Source organism: Trachemys scripta, chromosome 2, assembly GCF_013100865.1.
Source record: "Trachemys scripta elegans isolate TJP31775 chromosome 2, CAS_Tse_1.0, whole genome shotgun sequence".
Lineage (NCBI taxonomy): Eukaryota > Metazoa > Chordata > Testudines > Emydidae > Trachemys > Trachemys scripta.
The window spans coordinates 227,973,341-227,996,448 of NC_048299.1; the positions used below are offsets into that span (position 1 = coordinate 227,973,341).

The 23,108-nt window shown below is 47.3% G+C and overlaps 2 protein-coding genes across 3 annotated transcripts in view; one reads left to right on the plus strand and one right to left on the minus strand.

Moving 5' to 3' along the window:
- ELOC (elongin C) overlaps positions 1–2,993 on the minus strand; it is a 28,250-nt gene extending 25,257 nt beyond the window's left edge. The window contains exon 1 of one of the 2 annotated variants that reach the window (XM_034763140.1): positions 2,839–2,993. The gene's annotated coding sequence lies outside the window, so the exon portion shown is untranslated. Of the gene's footprint in view, positions 1–2,336; positions 2,484–2,838 lie in introns of those variants that run through there. The other variant, XM_034763142.1, reaches the window with a different exon arrangement.
- Positions 2,994–12,147: 9,154 nt separating this feature from the next.
- TMEM70 (transmembrane protein 70) lies at positions 12,148–22,804 on the plus strand. The gene is made up of 3 exons (XM_034763143.1): positions 12,148–12,452; positions 13,467–13,578; positions 22,338–22,804. Exons 1-3 carry the CDS (start codon positions 12,210–12,212, stop codon positions 22,781–22,783), a joined length of 801 nt encoding a protein of 266 aa, XP_034619034.1. The 5' UTR covers positions 12,148–12,209; the 3' UTR covers positions 22,784–22,804.
- Positions 22,805–23,108: the final 304 nt, after the last annotated feature.

Below are 23,108 nucleotides of genomic sequence, written 5' to 3' on the forward strand. Positions count from 1 at the left end.
TTTCGTGGACTACAGCCCACTTCTTCGGATGCATATATATGCATATATATTCTATATGCATCCGAAGAAGTGGGCTGTAGTCCACGAAAGCTTATGCTCTAATAAATTTGTTAGTCTCTAAGGTGCCACAAGTACTCCTGTTCTTCTTTTTGCGGATACAGACTAACACGGCTGTTACTCTGAAAGATATTTAGGTTCCTAACTTTCACTGATTTCAATGGAAGTTGGAGTCTAGATAGCTTTGTGATCTGGGCTTTAGTGCAGATCAGGACTGAAGTACATTAGTAGAGGAGTGTGAAAGAAAATTCGTACAGCTATTTGCAATTCAACTAGCTCAAGGCTGGGGGTCCAAATGCAGCTGGTTGGGGCTCAATGGGGTGAGGGTCTGGGTGCAAGGGTCTTGTCAGGGTAGTCCAGGTGCATAGGCATTGGGGCTTATCGCAGTTGGGTTTCCTGTATGTTGGGCTCAGCTGTCAGTGGTCTGAGTGCAGGGGTGGGGGGTCTGGATGCGGGAGGGGGCACTTGGTGGAGAGGGCTGGAGGTGGGGGGGAGGTCTCGGCAGGGAGGGCCGGATGGTGGGGGCATCCGGATGCACAGGGTTAGGCAGCTGAGGGAGCAGCTCCCCATAGTGACTGCTCCCCGCACAGCTGAGGAGAAATGGGGACAGGAAGCAGGGGCAAGGGGGAGGAGGGGTGCGGAGCCAGTGGAGGATTCTAGGGGTGGGTCTGACCCAGACCCAGCCACTCCATGCAGGGAAAGTGCGCTCCTTCCACACCCCCAGCCCAGCTGGGACTAGCCGCTGAGCCCACTGCAGGGTAGGAGCCACCGCCTGGGACATCCCAAGTCCTGGGTGGGGCTAGGGAGGGTTAGGGTTAGGGGCAGGGAGTAAGTCTTGACAGGGGTGTCCAGAGCTTGCGGGGAGGGTCTGACCCGACACCAGCCAGGATGCCTTCAGCCCTCCCCTCACAGTGATTTACCTCTCCGCCAGCTGCTCCAGGTGCCCAAAACCACATGCCCACGTTGCTGGGGAAGGATACATGAACACTCTTGCAGCTTCCCTTTGCTTCCCCATCAGAAAGTCATATTTCTTCAGGGACGCAAAGAAATCTGCAAATTCTACATGCACACAATTGTGTAGAATTCCCCCGGAGCATTATTTGTAGCATTCTAATTACAAACTGAACATTCGAGTCCAATCTGCCTTCATACAACATGAGAAACATGAACAATGATATAGAAATATTGTATCAAGAAAGTCTTCAAAACCAGTTACCATTTACATAGAAAGTTATATGCATATAGGTGATTTTCGGGGATGTGTGGAAGAATGTGAAGGGAATAGTCAAAGAAAATGATTGTGCATAAGGAGAAAACTTAGTACACTGTTCTATAAATACTGCACCTTCAATCCTGGTATAAGTTATTTTCTGCCTCCTCATTCAACACAAAATTCTCTCTTTTTTTAAAGTAGCACCTGGCCACTGCTTTATTTCATTATACCAATGCCAAACCCAAGTCTTCCACACTCTTATCTCTAAGGCACTGTCTATGCAGAGAACTTTATGAAGCTTTTCCCACCTGTACCATTCCCAACTCACTTGATCAGTGGCAGCCCTAGTACAGAGAAGGTTCAGATGTTTTCCAGCATTTTTACTACTGTCTCAGCTAAAGCCATTCCTCATTGGTAAAAATGCTGAAGTCCTCCAGAACCTTGCCTATGGTAGGGCTCCCATTGATTCTAACACTGGCTCAGCAAAACTGATATGACTTTTTTTGTTTTTATTCCTGATGTAAATAAAACAGAATGATTGACAGAAGACCGGCACCTAACAGAAGGCCTGCTTCAAGATAAAAAGCATTACATAATGTATAAGTAGTTACATAGTGTGAAGGCTAGAAGGTGGTATGGTGCACCACTCAAAAAACATTATGGTATTTGGATATCAAAGCAAGAAGAGCCTTGTGCTATATATGATTTTCTCCCTTCGCCCAAGCATGAACCCTGTAGTCTAAATGCTTTTAATTATCTGCAAGTGATCAGAAGTGCGTGAAATAAAATAGGAAGGAAAGGTGTGTGGATATTTGTAGTTTCCCTTTAGTACCAGTCTTTACTCACAAGCTGAGCACAGATGCTGGATATTGCAACTTGTAAAACAAGACTATCATTAATGAGAAACTTTAGTTTCTCTTTTCTTCACACAAATACATTACTTTACTCCCTACAGATATTTAAGATCATTTAGACTAGCCGATTCACGTTTAAAAGGAGGGAGACCATCACAATCCCATATATCCCAAGACAAATCTTACTTTGGTATCTAAGCACCGTAACCTACCTTAAAAAGGTTCCTAAATTCCTCCATCCTTGGGATTTTTGTAACCGAATTATTTCCTTCCCTTTAGGGAGGGGAGGGGAGGGGAAGTAGGAGGCTCCCTCATTGGTGGAGGTAGCAGTCAAACAGAGCAATAGTTACAGTACTGCTTTAGAGAGGGTTTTTGTTGATGGTGTGCGGAATCCAATGACTGTGTTACAGACACATGGGAAGGGAGCGAAATCGCCCCTGGCACACCCCTGAGCCTCCCTCGGGCCGCCCCGAGCCCGAAACACGCCCCCAGCCTCCCCCCGCCCAGGGATGAGTAATAAGATTTCCGCCCAGGGGGTGGCCGCTACTCGGAGCGGGGCCCGGGCCCTGGCCCGGCTACCAGCGGGCGAGGCCCGCTCCTCACTCAAAGGCTTCGGCGGCGACTCTCCTCCCCCCCGGAGACGAAACGCGAGGGGGGGGGGCAGCCTCTCAGCTCGCGCCCCGTCCCCTCCAGCCGGCCGTGGCGGGGACTCACTTGTGTCAGCTTCGCTGCCTCCGCTCCCTGCTCGCAGGGCCCCCTGTTCCGGGCCAGCTGCCTCGCAATCACTTCCGATAGGTCAAAGGTTAGCGCCGCCTGCCGCCACCATAGGGACAGGCAGCGTTCCAGCCTCCTGCCCTTGGACGGTTTACCAAGCCCAAGTCCCAACATGCAATGGGCCACGGCAGCCCGTGTCAGCAGGAAGTAGTGCATGCTGGGAGATGTAGTTCGCACCAGGCACTCTACAGGCCTGGAGACAGCTAGAAAGGACTGCTCCACCACTGTGGAAATAAGGGTAGGTAATGGAGGGCAGTGTTGTGTCCCCGTTGGTGGATGGCTGTATTGCCAGCCCCAACTAGCCAAAGCTCATGAGTCCAGCATTCAACCCAAAAAATAATCACTGGCTTAAAAAAATTCCCAAGGATTTTAAGAATAATACATTTGGGTTCTTTTTATTTGCCATCTGGTTTATCAACCTTCAGGGCTCGCATTTTCAGGTTTTTTCTTGCAATGATACAGGGCTAAAAAGTTACTTTAAAAAAAAAATAATAGCTGAGATTCAGATCAATCTCAACAGTTCAAAGACTTGTAAGTAAATTAAGCTGTCTTGGGACAGGAGGCAAGGTCCTCTTAAGATAGGAAACAAAAGGTAGGAATAAATGGTCAGTTTTTGCAACGGCAAGAGATAAACAACGGAGTCTCCCAAGGATCTGGACTGGGACCTGTATTGTTTGCCATATTTATAATTGATCTGGAAAAGGGGGGCAAACAATGAGGTGGCAAAATTTGCAGAAGATACAAAATTATTCAAGATAGTTAAGTACAAGGATGACTATGAAGAGTTACAAAGGGATCACATTAAACTGGGAGACTGGTTGCTAAAATGGCAGATTAAAATCAGTGTTGACAAATGCAAAGTAAAGCACATTGAAAAAAATAATCCCGCCACACATACAAAACGATGGGATCTAAAATTAGCTGTTACCACTCAAGAAAGAGATCTTGGAGTCATTGTGAATAGTTGTCTGTAAACATCTGCTCAATGTGTAGCAGCAGTAAAAAAACCTAACAGAATGTAAGGAACCATTAGGAAAGGGATAGCTAACAACACAGAAAAAATCGTAATGCCACCGTATAAATCCATGGTATGCCCACACCTTCATTAATGTGTGCAGTTCTGGTCTTCCCATTTTAAAAAAGATATGGTCAAATTGGAAAAGGTGCAGAGAATGGCAACAAAAACAATTAGGGGTATGGAACAGTTTTCCTATGAGGAGAGATAAAAAAGACAGGGATTGTTCAAAAAGAACAGGAGTACTTGTGGCACCTTAGAGACTAACACATTTATTTGAGCATAAGCTTTCGTGGGCTACAGCCCACTTCATCGGATGCATAGAATGGAACATATAGTGAGGAGATATATGTGCCCACAGGGACCATGAAAGCTAAGCTAGCTTCTTAGAGTTGGTAGGACAACTCCCACCTTTTCATGGTCCCTGTGGGCACATATATCTACTCACTATATGTTCCATTCTGTGCATCCGATGAAGTGGGCTGTAGCCCACGAAAGTTTATGCTCAAATAAATGTGTTAGTCTCTACGGTGCCACAAGTACTCCTGTTCTTTTTGCAGATACAGACTAACACGGCTGCTACTCTGAAACCAGGGATTGTTCAGTTTAGAAAAGAGACGACTACGGTGGGATATGATAGAGATCTATAAAATCATGAATGGTGTGGAGAAAGTGAATCAGGAAGTGTTATTTACCGCTTCACATAACATAAGAACCAGGGGTCACCTAATGACATCCATAGGCAGCAGGTTTAAAACAAACATAAGAAAGTACTTCTTCACACAGCATATAGAACTCATTGCCAGGAGATAATATGAAGGCCAAAAGTATAACTGGGTTCAAAATAGAATTAGATAAGTGTCAGAGCCCATAATGTAGGCTGTATGACCTTGTGGTTGGAGCCACGAATAGAGTGAGGATAAGGAATGGGAACAAAGCATAATAGCAGGAATCAGTCAAGGAAGTAGGGACTTGGTCTCAGAGGTCTGAGCAGCAACAGATCTAGCAACTAGTTGCTCAGACCAGGGATAGGAAAGAAACAGGAAGCTTTATAGGGGATGGTGTCCAATTAGTAGTTTTCTGTTAATCATTTGAGTCTCCTGAATCAGTAGGTGTAGTTTCTGGTGGTGGGGTATCAGCAGCAGTTCCCTTTGCAGCTTGGTGGTGAGGAGGATAAGGCTCCTACTTAGCAGCCTTATAGGCCTGAGCTTGAGGTCTGTGGCACCTGACTGCCCCAGGCAATCCCCAGATGCCACAGGGACAAGCTACTCAGGATGATTCCTGTGGAAGGCCTATATTTTGCAGGGACATGCATATGATGAGCCAGCTCCCAAGAACTTTATTTGGGCCTATAACCCGCCAATTGATCAGATAGTACAGAGTCCCTTTGCACATTTGAGAGTCCAGGATATCATGAACGAGATACCCCTCATGGTCTTGAAGTTGAACTGGGGGTAGAGGTGGCGTATGCCACTCGGGGAATAGATTGGCAAGGAAAGGCATCAGCAGGGAGACATGGAAGACTGGATGGATCTTGCAAGATCGAGGGAGTTGTAATTCAAATACCACTGGATTGATCTGCCAAGTAATAGTGAAAGGGCCTGCAAATTGATGATCTAATTTATGTGTAGTTTTACTCTCTATAGGTGTTTTGTGAACAGTCACACTTTCTGGCCTACCTTTAAAGTCAGGCTTCTTGGTGGTGTTTGTCAGCATTGGGTTTGTAGGCAGTCTTGACCATTTCCCGGTGCTCCATTAGGTTGGCTTACATTTCATATATAATCTGTACTAGATCGAAGGCAATGGGAACCATTGTCGACAACGGAATGGAAAGGTGGAAACAAGGATGAAAGCCATAGTTGGAGTAGAAGTAGCTGGATCAGGAGAGCAGGGGTTCTCAACCTTTTCTTTCAAAGCCCTCCCCCCCCAACATGTTATAAAAACTCCAGATCCCACCTGTGCCACAAAAACTGTTTTTCTGCATATAAAAACCAGGTCTGGCATTACAGTGTAGAAAGCAGGGCAATTGCCCAGGGCTCCATGCCACAGGGGATCCCGCAAAGCTAAATTGCTCAGGCTTTGGCTTCAGCCCGGGGCTTCGCTTTCTGTCCTGGGCCCCAGTGAGTCTAATGCCGTCCCTGCTTGGTGGACTCCCTAAAACCTGCTCACGGCCCCCCCAGGGGCCTCGGATCCCTGGTTGAGAACTGCTGAGGTAGAGGATGTTCTGTGTTGTTATATGTGAATTCAGAAAGCAGGAGTAATGCAACCCTCAGTTGTTTTGACAGTGATTCAGGAAGCAGTGCAGGTATTATCTGATTGATCCCTTCCAATTGCCCATCCGTATGTGGTAAATGCCTGGGGCTGGACATCTAGGAGGTTAAACACCTCCTTCCAGAACCTGGATATGAACTGGGAGCCATAGTCTGTGGTAAGATGGGCGCAGAGGCCATAGTAGTAGAAGATATGTGTAACTAGAATAATAGTTTCAGTGGAAACAGTGGTTTCCATAGTTGTGAGATGTGTGAATGATACAAAATGGGCCGTTTTGGTGAGTTAGTTGACAAGAGTCAGTATGGTGTTGTGGCCTTAGATATAGGCAGTTCCACTATAAAAATCAAGGGTTATGTGTGATCAGGTCCAGGAAAAGGACACAAATGGCATCAGGAGGCTAAAAGGCCTGCTCGGAGGGGGGAGTTGTTCAAGCACATGTGTTGCAGGACCTGATGTAGGACCAAATGTCATCCTGCGTTTGTGGCCCCCAGAATGAGCGGGCTACAATGTGCAAATGTCACTTGGATTGCCCAAAGTGACCTGCCTGGGGGTATCATGATATATGTGCAGCACTTCTAGTCTTGGGGAACGGCTGAGGACATATAGGTGGCCATTGACATAGATGAGGTTGTTGACCCAGGAATAGTGGCATAAGGTGATACTGGAGAGACCCTCAGTGGAAAAGGTTATGAATTTAGAAAAAGGATCATTAGGGAGGGCTTCTCAAAACATGGTAAGAAAGTCTGAGGATACAGATCCACAAATGAAATGGCATGGATTTAATATGCCAGGTTCTTTGGCATTAGAAGGTTCTGTATAGTATTCCTCTTTTCATGAGAGGGCATCAGCTTTGCCATTCTTGTCGCCTGGATTATATGTGATTGTGAAATTGAATCTTGGGAAGAGTAGGACCCAGTGCAACTGCTGCTGATTCAGCGCCTTAGCAGATCTCAAGTTTCAGAGTAACAGCCGTGTTAGTCTGTATCCGCAAAAAGAAGAACAGGAGTACTTGTGGCACCTTAGTAGTCCACGAAAGCTTATGCTCTAATAAATTTGTTAGTCTCTAAGGTGCCACAAGTACTCCTGTTCTTCTTTTAGCAGATCTCAGATATTCTTGATTCTTATGGTTGGTTAAGACTAGGATGGGTTGTTTGACCCACTGATGGTAGTGTTGCCAAGTCTCCAATCCAGGCTTGCTGGTGAGTAACTCCTTGTCTGCTGTTTCATAATTGTGTTTGCTCAGGGTGAGTTTTTGTGAAAAATATGCACTTGGATGCATCTCATGCTGGTGCCCCATTTCTTGGGATAGTACCACTCCGATGGCTACCTCAGAGGCATCAGCCTCAAGGATAAAGGGTTGGTCAGGAATAAGGTGGACCAGCACTGGGGCAGGTGTGAAAGCTATTTTCAGGTCTTTGAAGGTCTGGTGGTCCTCTAGGGGCCAGTAAAATCTTGCAGGTTTGCAGAGGATGTCAGTGTTACCTTTGAGAAGTTTGGAGTAAATTTGTAAAAGTTGGCAAACTCCATAAACCTCTGGATGTCTTGGATGCTCTAGTGTTCAGCTGAAACCTGCATTGCAGATGCCTTCTGAGGGTCTATCCATAGTCCATCTTCTGACAGAATGCATCCTAAAATTCGACAGATGATTGGTCAAACACACACTTTTCCAGTTTTGCATACACCCTGTGCTGGTGCAATGATGTGAGAACTTCACGGACATGGTGGCCATGCTTTGCTTGACTATTGAAATAGATTAAGATATGATCTAGATATGCCACCATGTACTGGTATAGGATATCTCAAAATATGTCATTGATCAGATACATGAAAGTTGCAGGAGCATTAATGAGTCCAAAGGGCATTACCAAATACTGAAAGTGGCCATTTTTGTTCTAAAGGCTGTCTTCCACTTGTGCCTGGCCCTGATTCAAACTAGATAATACGCTCCTTTAAGGTCCAGTTTAGTAAACATCCTTACTGACTGTACTCAGTCCAGGAGATTGGGAATTAATGGTAAGGGATACTGCATATAGTTATTTGGTTAAGTGCCCTGCAGTCTACATAGAGCCTTAGAGAGCCATCTTCCTTCTTCACAAAATGTATCAGGATGCCTACATGGGAAGTGGAGGAGCCGATAAAACCTTTAGTTTGGTTTTCCTGGAGGTACTCCCTTCATACTTCTAGCTCTGGTGTAGATATAGTTTATATATGCCCAAATGGAACCAGGCTGAAGGATCCAGAGTGGAACCCTTTGGCTTAGTTTCTTCAGCAGAGGTCCACAAACTGTGGGGCACACCCCACTAGGGGAGGCATGGATAATGTTTGGGGGGGTGCGGTGGGGCCCGGCCCAGCCCCCACGGGGGGTGGGGAGGGAGTGCCACCCAACCCCTCTCTGGCCCTGCCCCCAGCCCCTGCCCCCGACGGCGTCTTTCTCTTCCACTCCCGGCCCCACCCCAGGGCCGCAGCTCCATTCCCAGCCCCTGCTGCGCCCCCAGCCTCGGCCCCCTTGCCTCTGTCCATACCCTGCCCCCGAGCTGCAGCCCACTCCCGGGGAGAGGGGGGCAGACAGGGGCAGGGGTGGGGGCGTGACCCTGAAAAGTTTGGTGAGCACTGTTCTAGGGTCTCAAGTTCTTGAACAAGAATATAATGCTCCCTAAGTTAAGTTTGTTTAATGTTTGTACAGTGATTTTGAAGAGCTAAAGTAGTACAGAAGTGCTAAATATTATGACTGGACAATCATGTAAAGACCTGTGTCACTTCTAGCCGTTACCTTTTTCTTACAGAAAGCTTAAAACAAAGAAATGCAAACTGTAGGGCTGGTGCACACAGAACTCATGCTTAAAAAACCTCATGTCAGAGCTGCTGATCACACATTCTAGAATACTTAGTCCTGCCATGAGTGCACGGGACCGGACTAGATGATCTCTTGAGGTCCCTTCCAGAATCACTGGAGATTAACTATACAAACTGCGTATCATCCCACAAATAATATTTGGGTTCAATGTGAAAACAGTAATTTATTGTCCTCAGCTAGTGCAACACTGGGAGGCAGCTTTCAGAGCAAGACAGCCTAAAATACAGTGCCGCCCAATGTAATTTTCCCACTACTATTTCCTCTACTCCAGTGGATTTTACATCTGAGTGGTTTTCTTTTACATAATAAAAGCTGGCTGCTTCCCAGACTGCAGTCAGAGTGAGATAGGGTATGTGGTGTAGAATCCATAGCTTGGGGGAAACACCTGCAGGGTTTGGCTTTGCACTGTGCCCTGTGGAGAGATGAGGGTAGAAGCACAAGGTTGGAAGAGGTGAGCAGGATGGGGAATGTTGCAGTGTTCATCCTCATACAGATGAGCACTCCACTATTTAGGAGGAAGGAGGCCTAAGAGAAGGACAGTGTAGCATCCCTCTTGCTACCTCTTACTCAGAAGTATCTGTTTGAAGAATTGAGTGTAGTGAGAATAGAATAAACTTGTTAATTTTACATACATAAATAATATGTAAATATGTATGTAGAGAAATGTCTGATGACTTCATAATTTTTTTTGCAATGTGTAATTCATACTTAGGCCCTTCCCTCCCATTAGCCTTAGGCCCCTCATAATCTTAATCCACCCCTGGTTGTAATGGGTTTCCCCAAGGTGGCTGTAATTGAAATGTAGCTAGCACATTATTAAAGTTCTCCTCTTAATGTTCATAGCACTCGGCTTTCAGACTGTTGGCAAACAGTTGTTGCAAAAATGCACTAGGTTACTGGTTTGATACAAGTATGAAAACAATGAGTCCGATCCTGCGCATCACAGAAGTTAATGGGAGTTGAAGTCACACAGCACTTGGTAGGTTTAGCAAAGTTCTTCCCAAATAACCCTGCAGACACTGGGGCTGAGCCTGTACCATTGAGCGAAGAAGCCAACGGGACTCGGTTTGCCACTAGCTTGAATGGGATTAGAATGGGGTGAGCAAACTACGGCCCGCAGGATTGCCCCCGTGGTGCTCTCAAAAGCAGCTGACACCAGGTCCCTGCGTCCCGGGCGGGGGGGGGCGGGGGGAGACGGAGGCGGCAGAGGACTCTGTGCGTTGCCATTGCCTCCAGGCACCACCCCTCGCAATTCCCATTGGCCAGGAACAGGGAACTGTGGCCAATGGGAGCTTCGGGGGAGGTACCTGGAGGTGTGGCAAGGGCAGTGCGCAGAGCCCTGTGCTTCTCCTCCCCCAGGGGCCGCGCAGGGACGTGGTTCCAGCCGCTTCCCGGAACGGCGTGGTGTGGGGCCAGAGCAGGCATGCAGGGAGCCTGCCCTGCCCTGGTATGCTCCACTGCCACCCTGGAACTGCTTTAGGTAGCAGCGCCAGGCTGGAGCCCAACTCCCTCTCCTAAGCCCCCTTCCTGCACCTTGCATCCCTTCTGCACCTCAACCCCCTGCCCTGAGCCCCCTGCTGCACCCCGCACCTCTCCTGCACCCCAACACCCTGCCCTGAGCCCCCACCGCACCCTGCACCCTTCCTGCACCCCAACCTGTGGCTGGATAACCATACTCAGAGAGTAGTTATTAATGGTTCCCAATCCTGCTGGAAAGGTATAACAAGTGGGGTTCCGCAGGGGTCTGTTTTGGGACCGGCTGTGTTCAATATCTTCATCAACGACTTAGATATTGGCATAGAAAGTACGTTTATTAAGTTTGCAGATGATACCAAACTGGGAGGGATTGCAACTGCTTTGGAGGATGGGGTCATAATTCAAAATGATCTGGACAAACTGGAGAAATGGTCTGAGGTAAACAGGATGAAGTTTAATAAAGACAAATGCAAAGTGCTCCACTTAGGAAGGAACAATCAGTTTCACACATATAGAATGGGAAGAGACTGTCTAGGAACGAGTATGGCAGAAAGGGATCTAGGGGTTATAGTGGACCACAAGCTAAATATGAGTTATCAATGTGATGCTGTTGCAAAAAAAGCAAACATGATTCTGGGATGCATTAACAGGTGTGTTGTGAGCAAGACACGAGAAGTCATTCTTCCGCTCTACTCTGCGCTGGTTAGGCTTCAACTGGAGTATTGTGTCCAGTTCTGGGCACCACATTTCAAGAAAGATGTGGAGAGGGTCCAGAGAAGAGCAACAAGAATGATAAAAGGTCTAGAGAACATGACCTATGAAGGAAGGCTGAAAGAATTGGGTTTGTTTAGTTTGGAAAAGCGAAGACTAAGAGGGGACATGATAGCAGTTTTCAGGTATCTAAAAGGGTATCATAAGGAGGAGGGAGAAAACTTGTTCATCTTAGCCTCCAAGGCTGGAACAAGAAGCAATGGGCTTAAACTGCAGCAAGGGAGGTTTAGGTTGGACATTAGGAAAAAGTTCCTAACTGTCAGGGTGGTTAAACACTGGAATAAATTGCCTAGGGAGGTTGTGGAATCTCCATCTCTGGAGATATTTAAGAGTAGGTTAGATAAATGTCTATCAGGGATGATCTAGACTCTAGACAGTATTTGGTCCTGCCATGAGGGCAGGGGACTGGACTCAATGACCTCTCGCGGTCTCTTCCAGTCCTAGAATCTATGAACCCCCTGCCCTGAGCCCCGTCACAGTCCGCACCCCTCCTGCACCCCAACCCCCTTCCCTGAGCTCCCTCAAACAGCCCACACCCTTCGTCTGCCCCAATCCCTTGCCCTAAGCCCGATCCTGCACACCGCACCCTCTCCCACACCCCGCACTCCCTCCTGCACCCCAACCCCCTGCATACAATTTCCCCATCCAGATGTGGCCCTCGGCCCAAAAAGTTTGCCCACCCCTGGATTAGGATGTCTGGGAGGCACCACTGCCTCACTACAGGGGGAACCAAAGCTACAGGGCTGCAGGAGGTCTGGGTTTCTCAGCCTGAAAGCGCTCAGCTCCTGAGGAGAGTTACTATTGGAGGGGAAGAGGCAGCTGGCCCAATCCCCTGCAGCGAGGGAGGCAGCTGCGCCTTGGCTCCTCCCCTTCCTGCTGCGGCGCGGGGGATCCGCTGAGCAAGGCCGGGACCTGGTGTAAGCGATGCTGCTCCTGGCTGCGGGCGGCGACCGGGCGCTGGCGTTCTGGCTGCGGAGCGCTAGGCGGTGTGCAGCTGCCGCGCTTCCTCGTCCTCCGGGGATCCGCGCACCAGCGGCGCGCAGCCCCCGATGGGCGTCTGTGAACGACTCTCCGAGCGCGTCTAGTTGCGGGGTCCGGACGCTGCCGCGGGCCCGAGGTCGAGGATCAGTTGGAGCCCTTCCCGGGGCTGAAGGGAGACTAGAACAGGTGCAGGAGCGTGGGACGCTTTCCTTGTAGCTGGGCTGCGGGCAGGGGTGGAAACCTCCGCTTAAATAGCAGAGAGAGAAGCAGGGGTCTTGGTTGAGGAGACCGACCCAGGGTCATCCCCGTCCCCAATTTACTGGACTAATTTCCCTGTACCTGAACAGCAAAAGTAAATGCAAAATCTCCCCAATTTGAATCCATTTTAAATCTTCACTGTTAATGGTGCGTTTAACAAAGTGTTTGCTGGTGGATAAGGTTAAAGAGGCAGAGTAGAGAATTGAAAAAGTGTCCAAGGTAATGTGTGTCCAGTTTCTGCTGTCTGTCTACCTAGGTGCTTGCCAATACAAGCGCTTAGGTAGATAGACCGCAGTATAGCCAACCTCAAGTGTTTGGAACTCAGGAATCAGCCCTACCCTAAATCATACAAGATTAGCTTAAAAATAATGAGTCTTTAAAAAAACTGAATCTGGGTGGGGTTTTTTTTTTTTTTGGTTTTTTTTTTTGGTTTTTTTTTTACTTTTCTGAGTTCACATTCTTTGCAACCACGAGGGCTAGAAATTTTCTTTTAAATGAAAGATGAGGTTCTTGTGTAATGGCAGGACTCTAGGAGCTGGGGATTCAAGTAAACCATGAAATTTTATCACAATTCTCACAGCATTTGAAGAGCTGGCAATGCTGAGGATTGAGAGATAGGTGGCCAGAGACTTGCAATGAACTTGGAATGTGTGGCTTTCTGCCTGTATACAGAGCACGGCTGAAGTGTCTAGGGCTGAAGGGTTTTATGGCTGCATATCCCATTTCCAATACCCTGAATCATTAAATCCTCTGTTTCCTAACATTTATAAATTAATTAAATTTACTGATATCTATTAAACTACTTATTGAGTTTAGTTGTAATATAATTTAGTTTTTAGTCTCTGTCCTAGGTATAAATTCAACATCTAGGTCAGAAGAAATCTGAAATGTATGTAGACGATGCGAATGCTTTATTTTCCATGTGCTGCTTTCATCCTGTAGATCATATTTTCTCATGTGGCACCTGTTCGCTGCTTCAGCACCTCCTCCTTTCATGGACAACCAGAAGATGGAAGACTAGTTTACACTGGGAATCTGGCAAAGACAGTGTTGGGTATGTGATTGGAATTGAAATTTGATTTGATTTATCTATACTTAAACATATCTTTATAACATAGTATGCTCAGGAGTGCTGCCAGCTTTTTTGCCGCCGTACGCGGCGGAAGGTCCCGCCCCCGAAATGCCGCCCCCGACAGAGGCGACGGAAGGTCTCGCCCCCGAAATACCGCCGCCGCCCAAATGTTTGTGCCCTAGGCGACCGCCTAGGTCGCCTAATGGGTTGCGCCAGCCCTGAGTATGCTGTTGGGAATGGATCCCTCTGATTTCTTCAGATATGCACTAAGGACCACCTTGTGGTCCCCTATACAGTCGTATAACCCCAAAGGTTCAAATAAAATGAGTCAGATTCTAAAAAATCACAAAATATGTTAAAAAATGAGCCATACTCTAAAAAACCATGAGATTGGCCCCAAAATCACAAGATATTTTGAAAAAAGATTATAGATGGACACAATATCTTCAGATTTTCTAACCCCCCTGCTCATCCCCAATGTGTGTATTTGACAGTTAGTGCTGCCAAATTTATTGAGATTGATTTTATTGATTTTTTTTTTTTTGCCTCCACTGAAGGAGCTCTGACCCCTCATCTTCCTATCCATCAGCTCTCCCATCAATTCTCCCAGTACCCACCTCAGTTCTGCACACACCCCTACTTCAACTCTGCTCTCCTGCAGCTCCTTGTGTTCTTCACTCCCCCCTTCCAGGAGTGGGGGTGGGGTTGCAGTGGGCTCCCCCGTCCTCCTTCTCAAGGCTGATGTTGCAGGGATGGAGAGGATGGGAGGAGCAGAGAGCAGACAGACTCATTTTTCACAGCAGGGGAGGAGGGAGCAGGGCTGCCCTGAGCTATTGTGCTCTTTCTGGTTCCCTGTCCCATCCTATGAGAATAGTGTCAGCTCCTGAGAGAAAAGGTGAGAACTGTGTCTGCTTTTTGTCGCAGTCCTGATTGGCTGCTCTTTCCCAAGAGATGGGCAAGTAGGGAAGGCAGGCAGCCAATCAGAAGGGCTGGAGCTTCTCACATCATGGTGAGGCTAGATCTAGCCCCTGCAAAACCCCTGTGACTTGTGAAGAAATCTTGAGAGTTGGCAACACTGACACTGTCATTTAATCAGGATTTTTGACTTGGAGCCAGAGGTGGTTTAAGATTTATTGGGGTCCTGGGCACAAAGAATATTTGAGCCCCCCACACCCTGGGGGCCTGGGGCACAAGAACTGGGGAGTCCATGCCCACCTGGTTTTTAACATGGGCATAGTCAGGCGACACATAGCTGTGGCTAGTGGGGTGGGGCACAAATGAAAGGTTCTGGGGGTCATGTGCACCCCCATTTCCCAGGACCCCTTTGGCACAGATGCCCAGCAGTGAGGAGGCAGCGTTCCCCATGGCAGCAGCACTCTCAGTGTGTCCGTGCAGCTCAGGCAAGAAGCAGCATTGTGGCTGGTTCACCTTGGTGGATGTCTGAAAAGCAGGCAGCAGCACTGGTACTCCAGCAGCAGGGAAAGCAAAGCAGCCCCATGTGGTGGGGGAGGAGCTCAGCTGGCAGCCAGGCACCCTGCTGCTTCCTCCCTCCTCCAGGGAGAGCTCCACTGCCAGGCGGAGTGCTGCCTCCTCGCTGCTAGGCATCCCTGCCAGAGGTGTCCTGAAAAATCCAGGGGGGCATATGATCCCCTCATGCCCCACGCATCACCTCTGTAGATTCAGAATGGCGGCAGCAGGGGCTGGGCTTTGTGGCAGGGCAGCTGATAAGTGCAGCCTCTGCTAGCGGCACCAGCCTCTTCCCAGTGGGCCTTAGCCCCCCCCCCCACCATGGGGCCCTGGCCTGTGCTCCTCCTTTCCCCCCTGAGTTCTCTAAGAGCTGCCCAGGGAGCCTGGGCTGCTGTGGGGAGCCCTGGACCTTCCACTTGCTCTTGGCAGCGCACTCCAGGGAGTAGGGACATGGGCCGGGGGCTGCTCTCGGGTACCCCGGGGCCCCGCCCAGGGTACGTGGAGGATCTGGGGCTCCCTGCAGCAGCCCATGCTCCCCGGGTGGCTCTTACCTTGATCTGGTTCTGGATTTCGGCCTGGCCAGGGGGCAGGGCTCTGGGGGGAAAGAGGTGGAGCAGGGCCACAGTTCTGGTGCTAGTAGCCCTCCCCCCTTCTATCCAGGGTTCCAGCATTCCTGGGCCCCCCGAATTGGCTGGGAGTGCTGGGCCTGGGCCCTGTGGGCCCAAGCATTAATCGACTACTGCTTGAAGCACAGCAAAGTTCACCATGGGCTGGAATAGGTCCTACTTCATCTATGTTCCTCTACACCCACCCATCCACTCCAGATTTGCTGCATGCTGCTATAGAGCATTGCAACAGCACCAGGGGTGTGGAGTTATTCTGTAGAGCACAACTTGAGCTCTACCACTCTTTGGGACCTGGGCAAGGCAAGGGACAGGATTTGGCCCTGGATTAATTGGATAACACAAACCATTATGCTAACTAGCTTTCACTACAGGTATATTGGTGCTGTGAATTGAATGCAATATTTTTAGATATACTATGCAGTGATTTTTAAAATCACCTTCTCAGTTGTGTTATGAGCAACTGTGCAGCCAAACAAGCTTGCACTGAGCTGGTGGCTGAAGTCCCATTAGAGATCTGCATTGGAATGGGGACTCTGCCAATAAAGCAACACAGGATGGGTAAGTCAGTTGTGGTATATTTTTGTCTATTGTGCTATTACTGTATTGTTACTTTTAAGGATGAAATGAGAACAGTCAGAAAATCTCAGAAAATTGCAGAGCCCACATGTATCTGCAGCCTTCCATATATGCCTCTAACACCATTTGGGTAACTGTACAAAGGCTGATTTACCTTTACTAGTGAGATAGAGTCTCCATTCCATCTCTGACTGTTGGTGCTGACATCACTAGCTTGGTACATGCTGCGTATGTGAGTAGAGTGGGATGTCCATCATGAACATGAAGCAGCTACTGTGCCCACTTGCAAAAGTCTGGGGAGAAGCTTAGAAGATAAGATAATGAAATATAATATCAGTAATGAAACTCCTGCTATTGACAGCTCTTTGGCTAGTCACCTTCCCTAGGGCTTATTTTAAGACTTCATGCAAGGGGAAACTACCAGATGGCCTTGACATGCGTCCCAAAGATTGGGAGGTGGTGGGATAATGATTGTCTTGATGATGATTTCAATAACAAATGTGATCAGTTTGCATTGTTTTTAATTGTCAGCCCTGCAGAGTTTTAATCTGAAAATGCTCCTTTTCTACTCATATGTCCTTACCAGTAATAAAGATTCTGCAGACCATGGGCTGAATCAGCTCCCATTAAAAGAATCCCCTTGAAGTGAATGGGAGTTGGACCAGGCCCCAGATGCTGCCTTAGTTAGCTTGTGCAACTGCTTTGCATTCACAAGGTTTTAACAGGTGTAAGTGATTGGAACTTGTAAAGAGTGCTTTTGAGGAAGTGTGGGTGAGAATCTTCCTCTCTCATTTGTGTTGGCTTTGAAGGGTTAATAGGAGTAGAAGGTAGTACAATTTTATCACTAAAATACGCAGACGTGATTCTAAATATACACAGAATGGTGAGAAGGTGCTGTTTTTACTTTTCAGAATAGAACTGCATTTTAAAGCATTTCATTTTGGATAAAAACTAAGGGCTTGTCTACACTACCGCTTACGTCGCTGTAACTTACGTTGCTCAGGGGTATAAAAAAGCCATCCCCGTGAATGAGTGTACACACCACTTTATTTTGGCAGGAGGCGCTCCCCTGTCAACATAGCGCATCTTCACCAGATGCAGTACATCAGCACAGCTGTACCGATGTAGCACTGATGGTGGCCGGATGTCCAGTTTTTGACCGGAACACCTGGTCAAAAAGGGATCCTGGTGACTCGGGTCAGCACCACTGACTGGGCTGTTGACTGTCTGGTTGGCGGTTCTGCGCCACGGGGCTGGCAGGTTCCCTGCTAGCCTCCACACAACACGGCTCCTGGAAAGCAGCCAGCATGTCCCCCCTCCAACTCCTACACGTAGGGACAGCCAGGGGGTTCCACCTGCTGCCCCCGCCCCAAGTGCTGCCCCCGCAGCTCCCATTGGCCGGGAACATTTGCCAATTGGAGCTGGCGGTGGGAGGCGGCGCCTGCAGACGGAGCAGCACACAGAGCTGCCTGGCTGCACCTTTGCATAGGAGCCAGAGTGGGGACATGCTGATGCTTCCGAGAGCTGCTTGAGGTAAGCGCCACCTGGAGCCTGCACCCCTGAGTCCTCCCCCCCACACCCCAACCCTGATCCCCTTACCACCCTCTGAACTCCTCAGTCCAGTCCGGAGCACCCTCCTGCACCCAAAACCCCTCCTCCACAGCCTCACCCCAGAGTCTGCATCCCCAGCCAGAGCCCTCACCCCTGCCCCGTACCCTAACCCTCTACCCCAGCCCAGAGCCCCCTCCCGTACTCCGAACCCCTCATCCTGGAGCCCTCTCCTGCACCACAAATCCCTCATCAGAGCCCCCAGCCCGGAGCCCCGTCTCGCACCCTGAATCTCTAATTTCTGGCCCCACCCCGGAACCCATACCCCCATCCCAGAGCCCATACCTCCTCCCACACCCCAATCCCCTGCCTTAGCGTGGAGCCCCTTTCCATATCCAAACCCCTTGGCTCCACCTCCCCAGCTCGGAGCCCCCTCCTGCACTCCAAACCCCTCATCCCTGGCCCCACCCCAGAGTCCTCATCCCCTCCCACACCCCAGCCCTCTGAGCCAGCCCGGTGAAAATGAGCGAGTGAGTGAGGGTGGGGAGAACGAGCGACCAGAGGGGGTGTGTGTGGAGTGAGCGGGGGCGGAGCCTCGGAGAAGGGGTGGGGCAGAAGGGTGGCAAGGATGTTCGGTTTTGTGCAAGTAGAAAGTTGGCAACTCTATGTAGCACAGTAGTGAAGACAAGCCCTAAGTTCAGTCCCCTGTGAACAAAGTACATTTATTCCCTCCCAGCTAACCTTAATGGAACTATTACTCTTCTCTAGCAATATACAATATTTGATAGTTATAGCTGAGTTCATAATAGCTATACTTTTGCATAAGCAGTCACTACAGTACCGGGATTTAACTTCTTACTTTGTGAAACACTTGATAACTAGATATTAAAAAGAACAGGAGTACTTGTTGCACCTTAGAGACTAACAAATTTATTAGAGCATAAGCTTTCATGGGCTAGAGCCCACTTCTTTGGATGCATATCTATGGGGTGCAGGAGGGGGTGAGGGCTCTGCATCCGAAGAAGTGGGCTGTAGATATGCATCATGGAGGTGAATGCCTGGCTGCGAAGATGGTGTCCCCAGGAGGGCTTTGGCTTCCTAGACCACGGAATGCTATTCGAGGAAGGACTGCTAGGCAGAGATGGCGTTCACCTTTCGAGGAGGGGAAAGACCCTATTTGGACACAGACTGGCTAACCTAGTGAGGAGGGCTTTAAACTAGGTTCGATGGGGACAGGTGAGCAAAGCCCACAGGTAAGTGGGGAACATGGAGACCTGGGAGATGGGTCGGAAATGAGAGGGAGTGTGGGCTATATTGGCAGAGAGAAAGGAGGGTCAGGACAAAACTGGGAGGAAAGATCAAACCAGTATCTTAGATGCCTATATACAAATGCGAGAAGTATGGGTAATAAGCAGGAAGAACTGGAAGTGCTAATAAATAAATACAACTATGACATTGTTGGTATCACTGAAACTTGGTGGGATAATACACATGATTGGAATGTTGGTGTGGATGGGTACAGCTTGCTCAGGAAGGATAGGGGAAAAAGGGAGGAGGTGTTGCCTTATATATTAAAAATGTGCACACTTGGACTGAGGTAGAGATGGACATAGGAGACGGAAGTGTTGAGAGTCTCTGGGTTAGGCTAAAAGGGGTAAAAAACAAGGGAGATGTCATGCTAGGAGTCTACTACAGGCCACCTAACCAGGTGGAAGAGGTGGATGAGGCTTTTTTTAAGCAACTAACAAAATCATCCAAAGCCCAAGATTTGGTGGTGATGGGGGACTTCAACTATCCGGATATAAGTTGGGAAAATAACACAGCGGGGCACAGACTATCCAACAAATTCTTGGACTGCATTGCAGACAACTTTTTATTTCAGAAGGTTGAAAAAGCTACTGCGGGGAAGCTGTTCTAGACTTGATTTTAACAAATAGGGAGGAACTCGTTGAGAATTTGAAAGTAGAAGACAGCCTGGGTGAAAGTGATCATGAAATCATAGAGTTTGCAATTCTAAGGAAGGGTAGAAGGGAGAACAGCAAAATAGAGACAATGGATTTCAGGAAGGCAGATTTTGGTAAGCTCAGAGAGCTGATAGGTAAGGTCCCATGGGAATCAAGATTGAGCGGAAAAACAACTGAAGAGAGTTGGCAGTTTTTCAAAGGAACACTATTAAGGGCCCAAAAGCAAGCTATTCTGCTGGTTAGGAAAGATAGAAAATGTGGCAAAAGACCACCTTGGCTTAACCCCGAGATCTTGCATGATCTAAAAAATAAAAAGGAGTCATATAAAAAATGGAAACTAGGACAGATTACAAAGGATGAATATAGGCAAACAACACAGGAATGCAGGGGCAAGATTAGAAAGGCAAAGGCACAAAATGAGCTCAAACTAGCTACGGGAATAAAGGGAAACAAGAAGACTTTTTATCAATATATTAGAAGCAAGAGGAAGACCAAAGACAGGGTAGGCCCACTGCTTAATGAAGAGGGAGAAACAGTAACAGGAAACTTGGAAATGGCAGAGATGCTTAATGACTTCTTTGTTTCGGTCTTCACTGAGAAGTCTGAAGGAATGCCTAACATAGTGAATGCTAATGGGAAGGGGGTAGGTTTAGCAGATAAAAAAATAAATAAATAAAAATCACTTAGAAAAGTTAGATGCCTGCAAGTCACCAGGGCCTGATGAAATGCATCCTAGAATACTCAAGGAGCTAATAGAGGCGGTATCTGAGCCTCTAGCTATTATCTTTGGAAAATCATGGGAGACGGGAGAGATTCCAGAAGACTGGAAAAGGGCAAATATAGTGCCCATCTATAAAAAGGGAAATAAAAACAACCCAGGAAACTACAGACCAGTTAGTTTAACTTCTGTGCCAGGGAAGATAATGGACAAGTAATTAAGGAAATCATCTGCAAACACTTGGAAGGTGGTAAGATGATAGGGAACAGCCAGCATGGATTTGTGAAGAACAAATCATGTCAAACCAATCTGATAGCTTTCTTTGATAGGATAACAAGCCTTGTGGATAAGGGTGAAGCTGTGGATGTGGCATACCTGGACTTTAGTAAGGCATTTGATATGGTCTCGCATGATATTCTTATCGATAAACTAGGCAAATACAATTTAGATGGGGCTACTATAAGGTGGGTGCATAACTGGCTGGATAACCATACTCAGAGAGTTGTTATTAATGGTTCCCAATCCTGCTGGAAAGGCGTAACGAGTGGGGTACCGCAGGGGTCTGTTTTGGGACCGGCTCTGTTCAATATCTTCATCAACGACTTAGATATTGGCATAGAAAGTACGCTTATTACGTTTGCGGATGACACCAAACTGGGAGGGATTGCAACTGCTTTGGAGGACAGGGTCATAATTCAAAATGATCTGGACAAATTGGAGAAATGGTCTGAGGTAAACAGGATGAAGTTTAACAAAGACAAATGCAAAGTGCTCCACTTAGGAAGAAAAAATCAGTTTCACACATACAGAATGGAAAGAGACTGTCTAGGAAGGAGTACAGCAGAAAGAGATCTAGGAGTTATAGTGGACCACAAGCTAAATATGAGTCAACAGTGTGATGCTGTTGCAAAAAAAGCAAACATGATTCTGGGATGTATTAACAGGTGTGTTGTGAGCAAGACACGAGAAGTCATTCTTCCGCTCTACTCTGCGCTGGTTAGGCTTCAACTGGAGTATTGTGTCCAGTTCTGGGCACCACATTTCAAGAAAGATGTGGAGAGGGTCCAGAGAAGAGCAACAAGAATGATAACAGGTCTAGAGAACATGACCTATGAAGGAAGGCTGAAAGAATTGGGTTTGTTTAGTTTGGAAAAGAGAAGACTGAGCGGGGACATGATAGCAGTTTTCAGGTATCTAAAAGGATGTCATAAGGAGGAGGGAGAAAACTTGTTCACCTTAGCCTCTAAGGAGAGAACCAGAAGCAATGGGTTTAAACTGCAGCAAGGGAGGTCTAGGTTGGACATTAGGAAAAAGTTCCTAACTGTCAGGGTGGTTAAACACTGGAATAAATTGCCTAGGGAGGTTGTGGCATCTCCATCTCTGGAGATATTTAAGAGTAGGTTAGATAAATTTCTATCAGGGATGGTCTAGACAGTATTTGGTCCTGCCATGAGGGCAGGGGACTGGACTCGATGACCTCTCGAAGTCCCTTCCAGTCCTAGAATCTATGAATCTATAATAAATTTGTTAATCTCTAAGGTGCCACAAGTACTCCTGTTCTTTTTGCAGATACAGACTAACACGGCTGTTACTCTGAAACCTAGAATATTAAAGGTGTTTCATAAGACCTACCTTTTAGTTTATTAACCATAGAGAAGGAGAAGGGCTGAGGGCTTTAATTTCCACATGATGACTTCAGAAGTTCCACGATAAGAGAGGATTAACTGGATCATCATTGAATTTATCAAAGTAAAGCAGTGGGTATATAAGAACAGTGTGTATAAATGACTATAGGGATAACTGATCATAAACATTAACCTATGATTTTCATCTCTTATACAGGTGTGAAGTTTTTCTCTTACTCTACGAGCATGTTTAGCTTTTGCATGATGCCCTACATCTTCAAAAATGGCATTGGAGTTGAAAGTGTGTTTTTACAAACTGCCTTTTACGGCATTGTAGGATTCTTTACATTTATAACACCAGTTACCCTGCATCTGCTTACAAAGGGCTATGTGGTTCGACTGTATCATAATGCTGAGACGGACACATACACGGCTATTACATATAATGCTATTTTGGCAGAAAAAAGAACTGTGTTCCATCAGAGGGATGTCAAGGTTCCAGATATCAGCAAGATGTTTACAACATTTTATGCCAAAACTAAATCAATGCTTGTTAATCCAATGCTTTTCACATATCCACAGGACTATAACCATCTCATGGGCTATGACAAACCTTTTTATTTTGACTTGGAGGAACAAAAAGAATCCAGTGAAAGCAAATAGAATTAGACGATAACGTGAAGGTGACTGTCTTTTTTTTGTATTTGTCCAGTGTATCATTTCTAAAACCACACACAATTCTATAACATGTTCGTAAGTGTCAGATAATTTAGAGTTTCTTTATCATATTTCAGAATGTATAGAAACTTGAAGCTTTTTTAATTTCAAACAATCTGAAGTGTCTTCCCAGAATTAAAATGAAAGTAGATGCTTATTTGGTCTCAGTTTGATTTCTGTTGTTACAGTCATGAAGAGAAGGAATATGGATTTGATCTTAGTTTTATGCTGCAAGATCCCCGATATAGTATTATAAAGGAACCATTCCTTA